This window comes from Schistocerca piceifrons, chromosome 4 (assembly GCF_021461385.2).
Source record: "Schistocerca piceifrons isolate TAMUIC-IGC-003096 chromosome 4, iqSchPice1.1, whole genome shotgun sequence".
Lineage (NCBI taxonomy): Eukaryota > Metazoa > Arthropoda > Insecta > Orthoptera > Acrididae > Schistocerca > Schistocerca piceifrons.
This window is the reverse complement of record NC_060141.1, coordinates 246,324,099-246,341,380: the sequence shown is the minus strand read 5'-3', so window position 1 is coordinate 246,341,380 and position 17,282 is coordinate 246,324,099. Positions and strand designations below refer to the sequence as shown.

At 38.5% G+C, this 17,282-nt stretch overlaps 1 protein-coding gene across 1 annotated transcript in view; it reads left to right on the top strand.

Moving 5' to 3' along the window:
- LOC124795306 (serine--tRNA ligase, chloroplastic/mitochondrial) overlaps positions 1 to 17,282 on the top strand; it is a 94,802-nt gene that overhangs the window by 60,535 nt on the left and 16,985 nt on the right. The window contains exon 3 of the mRNA XM_047259275.1: positions 11,796 to 12,065. Coding sequence (XP_047115231.1) covers positions 11,796 to 12,065 — 270 coding nt within the window. The remainder of the gene's footprint in view (positions 1 to 11,795; positions 12,066 to 17,282) is intronic.

Sequence of the window (17,282 nt, the reverse complement as noted above, 5' to 3'; positions counted from 1 at the left end):
CATCAGTACTTCTGATACACGAAAGTATGCTGTGTTTGATGAAAGACTTTTTTGTAGAGGCTTTACAAAAAAGACTGCTGTTATTGTATTTTACTTTTAGGATAAGAAAGTTTCTTTCGGCTTAATTCACTACCAACAGCTGCTTCAGATTCAAAGTCTTGATGAACTATTCTGAAATGACGTTCAGTATTTCCCTTTTTAGGTATAACTAAAAAAACATTACATATCAAACATATACAGCTTTATTTATAGTTTAATAAAAAACTTCTTTCCACATGATATATTTACCTAGCATTAGCTGCACTTATTTTTCACTGACATGTTACTAAGTGAGAACTATAACTTGGCCCATTGGCTTCCTAGTTCTTATTGATAGAACTCAGCAGCCATCTGGAGACTTCGCGTTGTAATGGTTTGGGGATGTTCATTGACAACTTCACAGCATGCTGTTCACCACTGTTGATTGCATTGTCACTAAGCTGTGCTGTCGCTGTTGTGTGTATTGTTGTGGCATTTTGACTGTGATTGTTTCTGAAATAAGTGATGACATGATTATTTGACATGCCCCTGCATCTGGCCTATGCTTTCTGAACCTAAATCCACATCAATCAATAGCTATAAAAATGAATGTGTCTTTCTTTATGCCACCTACATTTCTATACCATTCATCTGATTGCAGTGAAACTTTGGTAAGCTGTTGTGCACTTGCCTGCAAAGGTTTCTGAAATAGTAAAATATTTTACACTAGGTAGCATGCAGGTCATTTCAATAATGAAACATGAGTTGATATGCAGTTGCCTGTGAAAGTTTCCAGATTAGTACATCCATTTTACAGTAGGTGGAAAGTGATTTGTTTCAGCAAATGTATGTATCTCATATAGTTTGCCGGCAGTTTGTGTGTTTTCAGTGTGTGTCTGTGCACACATGACATAATTGGATTGAATCATATGCGAGTGACATTTCACTCCATGTGTGACGTAACAAGTAGTTTTGATTGTGAAATTCCAATTGCAAATTGACATCAGAAAATAGATATCACATGCATTTTCTTTTCTCTCTCCAAGTGCATTTATGATAGTCATTAAAAAGCATTACTTTCAATGTCAAATTGGTTGTGCCACCCAAATGACAAGTGATAGGTCAATCTACACTTCAAACACAAAAGAAAAAGGCATCATGAGCTTCAGAAGCAGAGTGTCAAGACTGGAAACCATTAGAATATGCACTACTCAAGTCCAAGTTCATTTGTCTGCAGCAGACAAGCAACAGGAAACATGGCTGGGTACCATTCGAGTATGCATTGCTCAATCAAGATGATAACTGCATGCGGATTTACATCTTAGTGCATTCCATTATGGTTCTAATTGTGATTACGGTCTTCATCCAAGTGTGGTTATTGGAAAAACAGGTAAATTATGTCTGTATTGCAGTGCCTTCAAATTTAAGAATGAAACAGCAGGAAAACACTGTGCGGGTGCAAAAGTGAAATTGGCAGAATTACACTCACCACTTGAACCATTGTCAACATTGGTATCAGATGAAATAAGCGAACTGAAACATTTCTAGGAAAGTTGAATTCATGTTTCCAAATGACAGTGGTGCAACAAATATCGTGAGTGAGAACTACATGACAACATTCAAGGTGCAAGGGCAAATTTATCGTTGTGTAGAATGATGGCCAAACAGCACAATCAGCACTAAAATTACCATTGGATATGCAAATCACCGAAACACTAATACACAAAATCAACAAACATTCTGGGGTGGATAAAGTGCCAAATCATATTAACTCATTATATGGGGCGAATGTACAATGGTACACTAAAAAGCACTTAAGGCACTTCATTGTACACTCAGAGATTTGAGAGGAATTGGAATTTGTTTGGTGGAGCCCTCATTGTATTGTCTGGTGATTTTCGACAAACAGTACCTTCAACAGCTGCTGATGAACTGAAAGCATGTTGCAAATCATCAATTTTCTGGTAATATACACAGACAATGATTTTGACAACCAAGATGTGTGTACAGCTCAACATGGTACATTCACTGAACGTTTTGCAGAGCAATTTTTTTATTCACAGTGGGAAAATAGCAGTCACTGAATCCACTCAGTGTATCACATCGTGAACAAACTTCCGTAAAATCACAGAACCGTGGATGAATTGATTAAGGAAGTTTTCCCAAATATTACATACAATTACAAAAATCATCAGTGGCTCAGTGCAAGTGCGATATTAGCAGCCACAAACAACGATGTAAATGCCTTCAGTTTCAGCATTCAAATGAAATACCAGGAAAAGCAACAACATATCAGTCCATCGATACCAAAATGACTTAGTAAAGTTGTCATTTATCCAATCGAATTGTTGAATTCACTTGATTTGCCAGGTGCGCTGGCACACATTATAATGCTGAATCTTGGCCTGTGTTTGATTCTTTTTCAGAACATAAATCCACTATGATTTTGCAATGGTACAAGGTTTTCAGTGTAAAGGATTATGAACAACATCATCAAAACTACAATATTAAATGGAAAATTTTCCGGAGTAGTAGTGCAGTTGGCATGCATCCCAATGCTACTGACAGATATTTGCAGTTTCCAGTGCATCTCGCACTTGCAATGATCATAAACAAAGCATTGTGACAATTGTTATGAGTGTATGGATTAAATAAGAAAAATCTGTGTGTCTCACATGGTCAGTTGTATGTGGCCTGCAAACACATTTGAAAACATTTAAATGATATTTTTTCAGCCTGAAAAACCGAGCGAGGTGGCGCAGTGGTTAGGCACTGGACTCGCATTCGGGAGGACGAAGGTTCAATCCCGCGTCCGGCCAGCCTGATTTAGGTTTTCCGTGATTTCCCTAAATCGCTCCAGGCAAATGCTGGGATGGTTCCTTTCAAAGGGCACGGCCGACTTCCTTCCCCGTCCTTCCCTAATCCAATGAGACCGATGACCTCGCCGTCTGGTCTCCTTCCCCGAAACAACCAACCAATCAGCCTGAAAAAAAGTGTTGTGTATCCAATTGCTATGGGGGTATGGATAAAATTTGGTAAATCCATGTGTCTCACATAGTCAGTTCCATGTAGCCTGCAAACACATTGGAAAACCTTTCGATTTATTCATGTATGCACCAGACTGAAAAACAAATGTACTGTATATCCAAAATGTATTGTGTACTGCATGTAGGAAACTTACTAGTAAAAGAACAAAACGGAAGGAATCCCAATTTGGTACTATAACTTTCCTCTCATAAACAAATATCTCCCACTATTTGGACATTACTTCTGAGTATTTTTCCCTACTGCTATCTAGTTTTGTGCAATAATGTAATTTAGTGGTTTACATTTACTTTGTTTGGGACAGAAGCGAGTACAGTGTGTTCATACATTACCACTCAGTAATCTCTCTCTCTCTCTCTCTCTCTCTCTCTCTCTCTCTCATACACACACACACACACTCACACACACACACACACACAAACACACAAATACATTCACATCAGACCAAGCCAATTCAAGCAACCATGGTATTTAATAATTGCAATGGAAGTCAGTTACCATTGTACAGTGGTACCACATACACAGCTATAATGGTGAAATCCAGTTCTTTTAATAGACATGGACAAATACTCTGAACATTCTGTGGCTCAATGTGTAACCTGTCCACCAGTTTCCCGTGCTGATCTTTAGAGGAATGTGTTATTGTGCTAGACCAAGTAGCAGTTTCACCTCTCAGGTTTGGGATGTCTCTCTATTACTTGTGTCACCCAGAATTACTCTATCTCTCACATCATCCAATAAAAGTTTTCCTCAGAAGGAATGGGCCCTAAAATGTATATAAATGTTTGCAAACTATTTTTACATATATATCAAAATATTAACAACAGAAAAATATATGTGAGGTAAACGTACTCACTTGTTACATTACATGGTGCTAAATTATGCTAGCTGAAGACAAGTGGCTCTTGTCATATACATAAAACTGATGTAAAAACCAGAAACATCACATGCCATGGCTTAAGAGGGCACCCAGATTACACTGAACGTATGTTAGAATAAATTCACAAATGTATTCACCCACTAGTAAAGGCTTTTGTCTACATAAAATTATAACAGGAGTCCAAAGAATAAAATGTTTGCATAATGCAAGTATTCACCATGCCAGAAACCAAGGCCAACTGTTCAAAGGTACAAGTGCAAGCAATAAGGAAAAGTCAGGATGTACAGGGCACTAAATATGTCCGCACAAGAACTATGCCCTCCTTGTGTTAAGTAACAGCATTTTACATTAAAGTAAGAATGAAAATTTCTTCTACAAGGCTACTAATAATGCAATAAATTTACAAGTGTACATTACATATAAAATCTCTGATACATTTGCTGGCTGAGTAATTCAGTATGTATAATTCAGTATGCAGAAGCTAGAGTTCTGTTTCCACTGTTACAATATATGGGGAAGAAAGAGTAAATGTGAGCTGAAACAATGTCACTGGAAAATAAACTTCTGCTTGACAGTACGGAAGATTAAACAATAGTGATACTGCAAGTAAATTAGATAACAATTCTTACAAAAAATTACATGTATTACAAAAAGATTGAGGAAAGAGTGAAATGGATAAAGTCACATCACAACCTAAGAATAATAGAAAAATGAGAACCTTCTGCTTAACTATATGGAGGCTTATGCAGAAAAAATGTAAACCATTTTACAAAATACATTTTTTTTAATACCAACTGTAGGAACATGTGCTAGAAAGACCTCAAAATATGAAACCCCAAGGATATGATATGTAGAGAGGAAGTATTTAGAGAAAAATGGCACATATGCTCATGTTAGCGGAGATTGGTAAACATGTGTTATGTGACCATGAGCAGAAGTTAAAGCCATCAAAGAAGTGCTTACTCGCGAGTTGCAAATGATCATTAAAATATTACTGTCTCTCTTAACAAGATGTTTGTAAATTTCTAATTCTTCTTATAAGTCCAATTTCCAGCCTTATATTTCCTTATTTGAAATTATGGTGTCTTCTAATCCCCCAGGAGAATGGTCTGAAATAAGCAAATTTTTAGCAAAATAAGAATTATGAACATTTCCACCATTCTTAACCCAACAAGTTCTACTTATATCTGACTTTAATAGCCAGTCTGCCCTATACAATAGGTAGGGAAATCTTTACAGATGATTTTATAGACATCTGAATTTGTGAAAGGATCTTGTTCTTTTTGAAATGTATGTATTAAATTTTTCTTCAAACTATTGTTAGCAAAAGAGGTAATTGTAAAAGTGTATTATCTAGCCAGAAGACGGTCAGTCCTGTAGGACATATTACCTAAAAATGGTATCAAAATGAACTTGCCATTTCCATCTTCTTTACTCTTCCGTGTATTGTCACCTAGTGTTGAAATTTTTTTATTTGACCTTTTGTTATTAATTATATGACTGACAGTCTTGTCTAAAACCATTATTACTAGCAATAGTCTTAATCAAATTAACTTCTTTCTGAAAATTGTATGGGGAAAGAGGCATTGTTAAAGCATGATGTACTGCTGAATGGAAAAAAGCAACTTACGAGCCTGTGGGTGGAAATAATATGATGGAATAATATTATGAGAGTAGGTTGTCTTACAATGAGTATCAAAAGTGATACTGCCATTCTGTACACGTAATTTCAAATCGAGGAAATATAGGTCACCATTCTCTTTTTTAATTTCTGTTGTAAATTTAATTTTCTTGCGGAAGCTGTTAATGCTGTTAAGTAATAAATCTAATCCTTGGTCAGTGTCCTTCCATCAGTGCAAAAATTAAGTCATCTATATAACACATAAAAAACCTGTTTTAGTCACTAATTCTGATGTAGCATTGAAGAAGCCATCTTCAAGGGAGTTAATGAAAATATCAGCCAGGATACTAACAAAGAGATAGAGGGGCTGGCCAGTACTTACCTCAGCTCAGTACAGCCGATAGATACACATAAAACAGAACTGAAAATTTACATTCCTAGCTTTCGGAACTTTGTTCCTTCATCAGGGAGGAGAGAGGGGAAAAAAGGGAAGAAGGGAAAGTGGATTCAGTTACTCACAACCCAGGTTATGAAGCAACAGGGAAAGGTAAACAGGGAGGGTGCAAGGATGGAGGCATGCCTCCATCCTTGCACCCTCCCTGTTTACCTTTCCCTGTTGCTTCATAACCTGGGTTGTGAGTAACTGAATCCACTTTCCCTTCTTCCCTTTTTTCCCCTCTCTCCTCCCTGATGAAGGAACAAAGTTCCGAAAGCTAGGAATGTAAATTTTCAGTTCTGTTTTATGTGTATCTATCGGCTGTACTGAGCTGAGGTAAGTACTGGCCAGCCCCTCTATCTCTTTGTTAGTATTTGTTTCACATCTTATATGAGATTTTCCATTAATCATTTATATCAGCCAGGATGGCAGCTAAGGGATTACCCAACACATGACCAAAGGATTCAACATACAATTTACTGTTAAAAGTAAAATAATTATATTTGAGCACTACCTTTAACAACCTCATCAGTTCTGTTAATTTGCAATTCGGTTAACTTCTTATGCATTAATAGGTTCTTTTCTATGATTTCAAGTGTCATGTCAAAAGGAACATTGTGGTGCGCACTCCCTATATTATTCATGATCAGGCAAACTGGATGCTAGTTCTCGTGAAGCTTAAACTGGCTTCTTAAAATGGGAGGCTTCCTTGATGGCTTTAAGCCGCTGATCATGGTCACATAATAAGTGTTTACCAGTCTCTAGAGGAACAGAAGGTTCCAAATGATTGGAAAAGAGCACAGGTAGTCCCAGTCTTCAAGAAGTGTCGTTGAGCAGATGCGCAAAACTATAGACCTATATCTCTGAAATCAATCTTTTGTAGAATTTTAGAACATGTTTTTTGCTTGCGTATCATGTCATTTCTGGAAACCCAGAATCTACTCTGTAGGAATCAACATGGATTCAGGAAACAGCGATCGTGTGAGACCAAACTCGCTTTATTTCTTCATGAGACCCAGAAAATATTAGATACAGGCTCCCAGGTAGATGCCATTTTCCTTGACTTCCGGAAGGCATTCGATACAGTTCCACACTGTCACCTGATAAACAATGTAAGAACCTATGGAATATCAGACCAGCTGTGTGGATGGATTGAAGAGGTTTTAGCAAACAGAACACAGCATGTTGTTCTCAATGGATAGACGTTAAAGGAACCTCTGGCGTGCCACAGGGGAGTGTTATGGGAACATTGCTTTTCACAATATATGTAAATGACCTAGTAGATAGTGTCGGAAGTTCCATGCAGCTTTTCGTGGATGATGCTGTAGTATACAGAGAAGCTGCAGCATTAGAAAATTGCAGCGAAATGCAGGAAGATCTGCAGTGGATAGGCACTTGGTGCAGAGAGTGGCAACCGACCCTTAACATAGACAAATGTAATGTATTGCAAATACATAGAAAGAGGGATCCTTTATTATATGATTATATGATAGCGGAACAAACACTGGTAGCAGTTACTTCTGTAAAAATCTGGGAGAATGCGTGCGGAACGATTTGAAGTGGAATGATCATATAAAATTAATTGTTGGTAAGGTGAGTGCCGGGTTGAGATTCATTGGGAGAATCCTTAGAAAATGTAGTCCATCAACAAAGGAGGTAGCTTACAAAACACTCGTTCGACCTATACTTGAGTATTGCTCATCAGTGTGGGATCCGTAGCAGGTCGGGTTGACAGAGGAGATAGAGAAGATCCAAAGAAGAGCGGCGCGTTTCGTCACAGGGTTATTTGGTAAGCGTGATAGCATTACGGAGATGTTTAGCAAACTCAAGTGGCAGACTCTGCAAGAGAGGCGCTCTGCATCGCAGTGTAGCTTGCTGTCCAGGTTTCGAGAGGGTGCGTTTCTGGATGAGATATCGAATATATTGCTTCCCCCTACTTATACCTCCCGAGGAGATCACGAATGTAAAATTAGAGAGATTAGAGCGCGCACGGAGGCTTTCCGGCAGTCGTTCTTCCCGCGAACCATACGCGAAGGAACAGGAAAGGGAGGTAATGACAGAGGCACATAAAGTGCCCTCTGCCACACACCATTGGGTGGCTTGCGGAGTATAAATGTAGATGTAGATGTAATATCAAAGGACAACAACCTAGTATGAGAATTTGAGTTTTTCATTTTATTAATTGGATCTTTCCTATTTTTAACAGAAGAATTAGTGTCAAAAGTAAAAGATTCCTTGAGTTCACTTTGTATGTGTCTAACTAACTTGTGGTGACCACTCCCTAAATTATTTATGATCAGGCAAATTGGATGCTAGTTCTTGTGAAGCTTAAACTGGCTTCTTAAAATGGGAGGCTTCCTTGATGGCTTTAAGCCGCTGCTCATGGTCACATAATAAGTGTTTACCAGTCCCTGCTGACGTTGGCGAATGTGCCAGTTCTTGCTCTCTACTGTTGGGATACTTACATGTCATATCACGAGGTTTCATTTTTCAAGACCTTTCTAGCAAATGTTCCAAAAGTTGGTATTCAAAAAAATTGTATTTTGTGATGTGGCTTACATTTTTCCTGCATAAGTCTCCATACAGTTAAGCAGAAGGTTCTCATTTTTCTTTTATTCTTAGGCTGTGATGTAACTTTATCTATTTTCCTCTTCCCTCCATCTCTTTGTAATATAACTAATTTTTGTAATAGAATTGTATTCTTCATCATGCTTAATTTACTTGCAGTATCGCTCTGCCACATAAATGTTTTGCACATAATTACATATTTAATGTGTACCTCTAAACTTATTGCATTTATGACTGGCTGTCAATAAGAGATTGTCATTTTGCTTTAGTGTAAAATTACATTCCATAACACCAGCAAGAAGCAGTGCTTACATGCATGTATATAGCAATCACTGCATTCCAATTTTTTCATATCACTTAAGCTTCTGTACTGTTAAGTGGAAGTTCCTGTTTTAGTGACATTGTGGTAGCTTGTATTTGCTCTTCTTTCCCCATGAATTTGTAACAGTGGTGCTTCGGAAATAGAACTCTAGCTTCTACACACTAAATTATATGTTCAGTATTACTCTGTCAGCAAACATATTAGAGATTTTATATGTAATGTATACCTGTGAATTTACTGCATTATTAGTAGTCTTGTAGAAGAAATTTTTGTTCTTACTTTATTGTAAAATTCTCTTATTTAACACAAGCGAGGCATAGTTCTTACACACATGTATTTAGTGCCCTATACATCCTGATTTTTCCTTATTGCTTGCACTTGTACCTTTGAACAGTTGGCCTTAGTCTCTGGCATTGTGAATACTTATATTATGCAAACATTTTATTCTTTGGACTCCTGTTATACTTTATCTAGACAAGTGACTTAACTAGTTGGTGAATACATTTGCTCATTTATTCTGACATACATTGAGTATAATCTGGCTGCTGCTTAAGCCATAGCATGTGATGTTTCTGGTTTTTATGTCATTTTATATATGACAAGAGTCACTCGGCTTCAGCTAATGCAATTTACCACCATGTGATGTAACACGTGAGTATGCTTACCTCACAAATATTTTTCTATTGTTAATATTTTGTTATATATGTAAAAATAGTTTGTAACCTCCCAAAGAAAATATTTTTATAAATATCAAAATGTAGATCAAGGGCTGCATAAACCTTTGGTTTGCAACTAATTGTCTGGGTTTTTTCATCCTCTTCAAACTTAGATAGTTGCTGAATTGCAGCCATGTTTAAGATTTTAAAAGTTTTTAATAATTGTAGTTTCTTTTACTGACAGTTAACACACATTTCCTTAACAAGTATGCTTACCAGAAAATTGTATTTCATATTCGATCCAAATGCTTCATACAATGATGATAAATATAGTGAAACACTCAGTATTTTCATAATTTGCATTGATGAACTATTTGTAGAGCCAATAGTCTGATGTATCTAAAACACATCATAGTCATGAACTGTCCCAAATAGGCAGAAAGAATAAACTGTAGAAGTGTAATCCAACTTACAAAAACAGAAACATCAGAAAAGCCATCATACTATGCACCATTGCTCCTATCTGACAAGTCAGAAGGTGTTGCATCCAGAAAGGATATAAAAGCTGTTTGGATGAGGCAACTGCAAATCCTTTAATCAGTAGATCAAGTATTTCAGTCTGTTCACATCAACAGAAAGGTAAAGTGTAAGACAGTGTAATAACATGCCAATAAATGGTCCGCTTACTCCAGAGTAAGATTAATAAGTTAAGACTGCATGTGGAGGAGATGAAACTTTCAGTGCAGCCATTGGGATCATAATGGCTCCCTGAAAGATCAAGATCCAGATCCAGGTGTTACATAGAGGTACTTGCTTGAAATCCTCCATCTCATAAAAATCAACAAATATAAAAGTAATTTTGGGAGTGGCTGAAGAGAGTTTTTTAATTTGCAGAGTAAATAAGTGATGTAGAGAATAATATGTATAGCTCCATGAGGTTGTCTTTAGGAAGATAGCAATGCCAGAAGTTTGTAGCACAATGCAGGAATGTCTGTAGAGAACTGACAACAGATGCAGGATTTTTCGGTTGACTCCTAACATAAATAGATATTGCACATAAATATATGAAGAGATCCATTACTGTTTGATTGCACTATCAGTGGAAACAACATAAACCATCTAGGAGTATCCATCCATAGAAACCTGAAATGGAATAACCACATGAAACTAGTGTAGGAAAAGCAGATGCCAGGCTGAGATTCATTAAAAGATTTCTGAGGATATGAAAGAAATGACCCACAAAACTATTGTTCAACTGATTCTTGAATATTGTGTATCATCCTGTGACCCATACCAGATAAGAATAGCAGAGGAGATAGAGAAGGTTCAACGAAAAGTGGCACATTTTGTCACTGGTTTGTTCAGCAAGTGCAACTGTGTTGAGGAGACATTTACCAAACTTCTGTAGCAGGTGCTACAAGATGGGCACTGTGCATCACAGTTTAGTTTCTCTTAAAAGTTTTGAGAACATATGTTCCAAGACGAGATGAGCAGCATGTTAGTTCCTCCTATGTAAAACTTGCAAAGTGAGTACTATAGAAAAGTCAGAGGTATAATTTAAACACAGGCTTGGTAATGTTTATGAATGGAACAGGAAAAGGTGAAATGATAAAGGAACCAGAATTACCTTTTGCCATACACCATAAGATGGCTCGTCAATCATACATGTAGAATTAAATAACTATCATTCCTTCCTTCCCAAAATCCAGGTATCACTAGTTCCTCATTTACTTCTGGTATGTTTGTATTTTTATGATCTCCATCATGTCTGCTATTTTATTCATTGCTTTTTGCTTCTCTTGTTTTCATGATTTCACAAGTTGCCTTTTCTTTCATTTGCATTCTTGTCAGTTCTGATATTTTTGTTCTTTTTTTTTTTATTTTTCTGCATCGTCTTTTCATTTATACTTCTAGTTGTGCTGTAGTCTTCTTTATCTCCAGCCGAACTTCTCTGCCTTCCTCTAGTAACTTTTTTGAGGCTTTCAGATCTCAAGAGTTGCTTCATTATTGATACTATAATTTTCCATCCTGTTACTATTTTCTTTACTTATGAAGTAATCTGTGAATTTAATAGCATTTTTAGCATCTGTTGATTTTGTTTGTGTGTCTGCTGACATGCATTAAGTAGGTTTTGTTTCGTAAAGTGTTTGTACTAATTGAAGTAAATGATTACTAACTGCAGTAAGTAATTGCTTTTAAGCCAATATTGTAATATTTTTTTGTTTAGAGTGCTATATTTTTTTGTTTAGAGTGCACCAGTTTACCAAAGTGGAAATGTTTGCTGTGACAAATCAAACAAGCTCAGCTGAGCTTATGTCAGAATTTTGTCACTTACAAGAACACCTCTTCTCATCACTGGGACTGCATACTCGTACACTTGACATGCCTCCACATGAGCTGGGAGCTGCTGCATATCGTAAGCATGACATTGAAGCTTGGATGCCTGGTCGCAATGCCTGGGGTGAGATTTCAAGCTGCAGCAACTGCACTGACTACCAAACACGGCGCCTGAATATTAGGTTAGTGAGACATGAATTTCATTAAAATTGAGATTGATTTTTTGAGAAATTAATTTTTAACAATTATTCTATTGCTGCTGTGTAAAAAACAGTATTTACATCTCACAAGCATCTGAAAGTATTTCATCACTGCTTATCTGTTATATGCAGATGTAATTTATAAACTAAAAGCTTCTTTCAGAGAATTTACAGGAAGTTACAAATGTATAATAGCTTTACTCTGGTGTTTAACATGATGTTGCTACAGTTCAAGTAATCATTTGTAGTAAAGCCCCTAAAAGAAACTCCATCAAAACAAAACATACTTTCAGGTTTAAAATAGCACAGTAACTCAGTTGGTGTAATGAGAACTGTACCCCGGCTCCAAAAAACACACACACACACACACACACACACACACACACACACACACACACACTCAGAGAGAGAGAGAGAGAGATTTAGTTTAGAATCGGGGAATATGCGTAATGAACCACTCCCTCCAAATGCGAAGAAGATAACACTATTGAACCATGGTATCATGGCATCTTTGACTGTGTTTACTCCATTGAAGAATATTTAAATTTCTGAAGTGTATTACATAAATACTTAATGTATAAAATGTATTATTGTAACCTTAAATAAGTGTGCCTAGAAAGCACTTTCAAAAATGAACTTATAACTTGCCTTGTCCAATGCCATATGGAAAGATGTTTTTGTTGACAACAGGACCGATGAATACAATACAATACAGATCCATAGATTGAAAGTCCCAAATTCATTCCTAGCCATTGTATAGATTCTTAATAAAAATGTTCAGCTGTGATGGCTTAAGGCTCCTGGTATGAGTCACAGTCACTTTGCTAAAGTGCTCATCAAAGAAGACAGAGACAAATAGAGGTTGAGGGCAGCCTTTCGGCCTTTGGGTAGGAAACTGCCGCTAGTGGAGGATGAATTAAGAATGATCAGTGGCATGAGGATGTGGAAGGCAATCGAAATCACTCATTTAAAGGCACTGTGTGTCCACAGGAAATGTGGCCAGTGTATTAAAAAAAGTTCATGCATCTTTCAATTGGAGAAAGATTCCAAATTAGTCCCCTATTTAGAACTCTGAGAGGCATTTGCCAACTGAATTGAAACAGGTTACATTTTCATAAAAATCAGGATATGAAGTCTTATACACCTAGTTCACTGACATATTGGAGATAGTGTTTTAAACACCTCTCTTTATTTGTAGAGTTGAGGTGGCATATTGAGAAAAGCAAAGATTGCAAAAAATTTCTCGTGATAAAGTTCTAACAATATGAAAAGGATGTCCATATGGACCACATAGAGGAGGTACTGAGTTGCAGACAGGGGGAGCTGGAAATATTCCAGCTTTCGGGCATAATCTTTCATCAGAAGTAGAAAACACACACATGACCACTGTCTCCAGGCACCAAGACCCAACTACAGCCATTTCTGACATGAACAGCAATCTTGCTAAGGGTAGAGGGTGGGGAGGTGGTAAGAGGTGTGGGATGGGGATGGGGATGGGGATGGGGATAGGGGAAAGCATTGTCAGTCAGGGTTGGGGGAAAATGCTATTGCTGCCCATTGGAATTTGCAGGGATGTGATAAGGACAGGGCAGGGGTGCTAAGTGCAGCATTGTGAGGCTGTGCTGGAGGGAAAAGGGAGGGGTGGGGAGAAAGGAAGAGGGGAGAAATAGAGAGAAGGAAAGGACTTCGTAGGTTTGTTGTTAGGATACATGGTGTGTGTAGTAGTGGAGTGGTTGTAGAGAAGGGGATAGACAGGTAGAGAACAGGACTGGTGAAAATTGAATTGGGAGAGTCGGCGGGGGGGGGTTATGGGAATGAAGGATATGTTGTAGGGAGAGTTCCCACCTGTCCAACCAAAAAAAAAAAAAAAAAAAAAAAAAAAATTGCTGTGTTGATGGGAGGAATCAAGATGGCACAGGCTGTGAAGCAGTCACTAAAGTGAAGCACATCCTGTTGGGCAACTGAGTGGTCCAGCTGCCTCTTGGCTGCAGTTTGGTGGTGGCGATTCATCTCGACAGACAGCTTTTTAGCTAAATGAAACTATATGGTTCCAGAAACCATTTCAAGTCTCAAACATCTGTAATGTATATATGCAGACTGAAGCAATGGCTGAAAATTTGTACCAAGACTAGTATTCGAACCCAGCTGTCCTGCTCACTATGCAGATGAGGTAACCACTACACCATTCTGGCACTGTGGCTTTGCGCAACTGGAGACCCGGGTTTGAGACCCAGCCTTGGTGCAAATTTTCATTCATCACCTCAAGCTATATATAATGCATCTGCCTAGTGAGCAGAATACTAGGGTCAAATCCCAGCCTTGGTACAAATTTCCATTTCAGTCTGCTTGTGTACATCATAACTTGTTAGTTCCTGTGCCTACATAGAACGAAACACGGGGGTTGCAGCTAAATGTGATAGCTCACATTACTGCTTTCACAGGTGGCCCTGTCTTCGATGGGTGAGGAGATGCTAGTGACAGGAGTGAAGCAGATGCTAGTTGGACGATGTATGGGACAGATCTTTCATCTAGATCTATTGCAAGGCAAGGGGTTCCATGCAGGGTTGGAGTAGAAATGGACGAAGATATTGCAAAGACTGGGTGAGTGGTGGAATACCATTGAGAGAATGATGGGGAGGATATTTCTCATTTCTGGGCATGATAATAAGTAATCAGGTCCATGGCAGAGAATGTGATTCAGTTGTTCCAGTCATTGGTGGTTCAGAGTCATAAGATGAGTGCTCCATTGTGGATGGGCAGAGGTATGTGGAGGATGGTAAGTGACTGAAACAAGGCTTGGGAAACCTGTTTTTGGACAAGGTTTGGAGGGTAACTTTGGCTGTAAAGGCCCCAGTGAAACCCTTAGAATATTTGGAGAGGGGTGACTCATCACTACAGATGTGTGATCTGACAAGCAACGTCAGATACTATATGGCCAAATGTAGTGCTTTAGTAACTTTTCCAATAATTCCAGTTTCCTCATAGGTGTAAAAATACATACCAGTTTGGCTCTATTTCACTGGTTGGTGCTTGGTGTTACAGCACTCTTGGTCTTTCTCCTGGGTATCCTGGCTCCACATGCGAGCATATCTCCTTTTTCGATAATGGTGATGAGCGTTTGATGTAGTCATCCTGAGTATCTGGTACCAGATGCTCTGGATGGGTAATTGCAACATGTGCTTCTGTTACTGGCATTTCGTACAGTGGCTCAGGAGTGTCTTATTGGATTGGTAGAGATATGGCCAGTGATACCTGAGTCTGCTTCTGTTGTCTAGAGTCATCACAAATCCCAGGTGATCAGATGTTGGATCATTACGGAAAAACTTCAGGGTTTTCAGCAATTGAGGATCTTCCAGTCGGTCAACTTCCTTGTGTTAAGCGTACATTTTTGTGTACCTCTGTGACATCATATTCGTGAAGTGTCGGTGCCCATTTCAAATGTTGATGGATCCTTCGGGCTACTCAGCCAGCATAGAGAATGGTGGTCCATCACAACAGTGAATGGTTTGCAAAGTCGGGACTTGTTGATCACCCAAACAACTGCAAGGCATCCTTTCTCACTTATAGAGGAGATTTGGGGAGTTCTCTGGAAACATAAACTATTACTTTTTCAGCACCTCCCTGGATTTGCACTAAATCTGCACCTATCCCATAACAGCTTGCATCTTTGTGAAGTTTTGTCTTAAGTGTCAAAGCAGGTTGTACGTCATATGATTTAGGTGGCTGGAGCATTAGACATTCCAAATGGCATAACTTTAAATTCAGAGGCCATCAGGATTTATGTAGGTTTCACTCAAATAGTCTAGGGTGTCAGTGTGAGGCAATGATTACACATTTTTTTTGTTCAGTCATTGGCAGTCGATGCAGAAGCACCATGTGTTGTCCTGCTTCACAAGGATCGCTGGAGTCGACCAAGGACTCTCTGAAGATTCAATGACGTCATCTCACAATATCTTCTCCAGGTCCTCCTGGATTGTGTGTCATTCGGCCAGCAACACCCTGTACAGGCACTGGCTGATTGGTGAATGACCCCAGTGTTGATATAATGTTTTACCATTGTCCATTGGGCCAATCCTATTGGCCTCGTCTCTTATGTTGTCTGTAGTAGTAGGGGATCACGATTCCCTGTCAATAGCATTAAGCCATCCTCACTGGACTGTTTTGGCTGCTCCAACACATGTGCCGTTAAGAGTGAGTTGTAGCTGCTCACAACAGCTAGTTTTCTTTGACCATCTACAATGTTTACAACTGCCATTAGCATCTAGATTTCTTTTGTGAGCCTGAGTAGTTTTTTTTTTTTTTTTTTATTGACAACTACCTTGTACTGTAGCTGAGCATCTAGATTGATGGCTGGGACTCGTTTGGTTGAGGATGGTGGGATAGCCTCATTTTCAACAACAAACCACCACCCAGGGGAATCTTTGTTATGTGTGCTTGTTGAAATAGCTTTGTCATTCTGGAGCTTTGATCTTCCACAGTCTGGCTGCATTTGATGCCTCCAAGGAGTCCCATCTGAGAATAACATTATGATTGCATTCCAATAAAACAACAAATTCGAAGGGCAGTGTTCTGTCATTGGTGGTTACTGTTGTGATACATGTTTCTGTTGACTGGATGTGTTTCCCATTTGTGACTTTTAGCATAGTCACTTTCATATCGTGGAACATATTCTTCTTTTGCTGGCAATGATAAGAATTCGACATTACTGGCAGAAAAGCACCTGAGTTGACAGGTGCCTGAACGGTTGGCAGTTGATAATGACATTTGCTGATACCTTGGTGACTGTTGTGCATGGAAGATTTTCATATGTGGCAGCCTAATCCACACAGACGGTCGCCTCGTTATTTGGTGGCTAGGCGAGCTGCTCATACCTCTGTATGGCGATGGGGAACTGGGAATAACATCATCTAGGGAATGGCAATGGTCTTGGTCTCTCACAACCAACCTAGTTTCCAAAATTATGCAAGGGTAGCAACAAATATTATTACCCCTGCAAATTGGAAAGTCAGTGACCACACTGCAAACTGGAAGTTCTGTGATGGACTTACAAGTGACCTTAATATCATTTATTTAGACTCTTAATACCTAGCCCAAGAAAATATACAATCTATGAAATTGAATTGGGAACATAGAATTCAGGATATAGCTACTGCAAAGAAGTGTATTTGTTGTCAGGCAAATTGGTGCTAGCATTGCAGA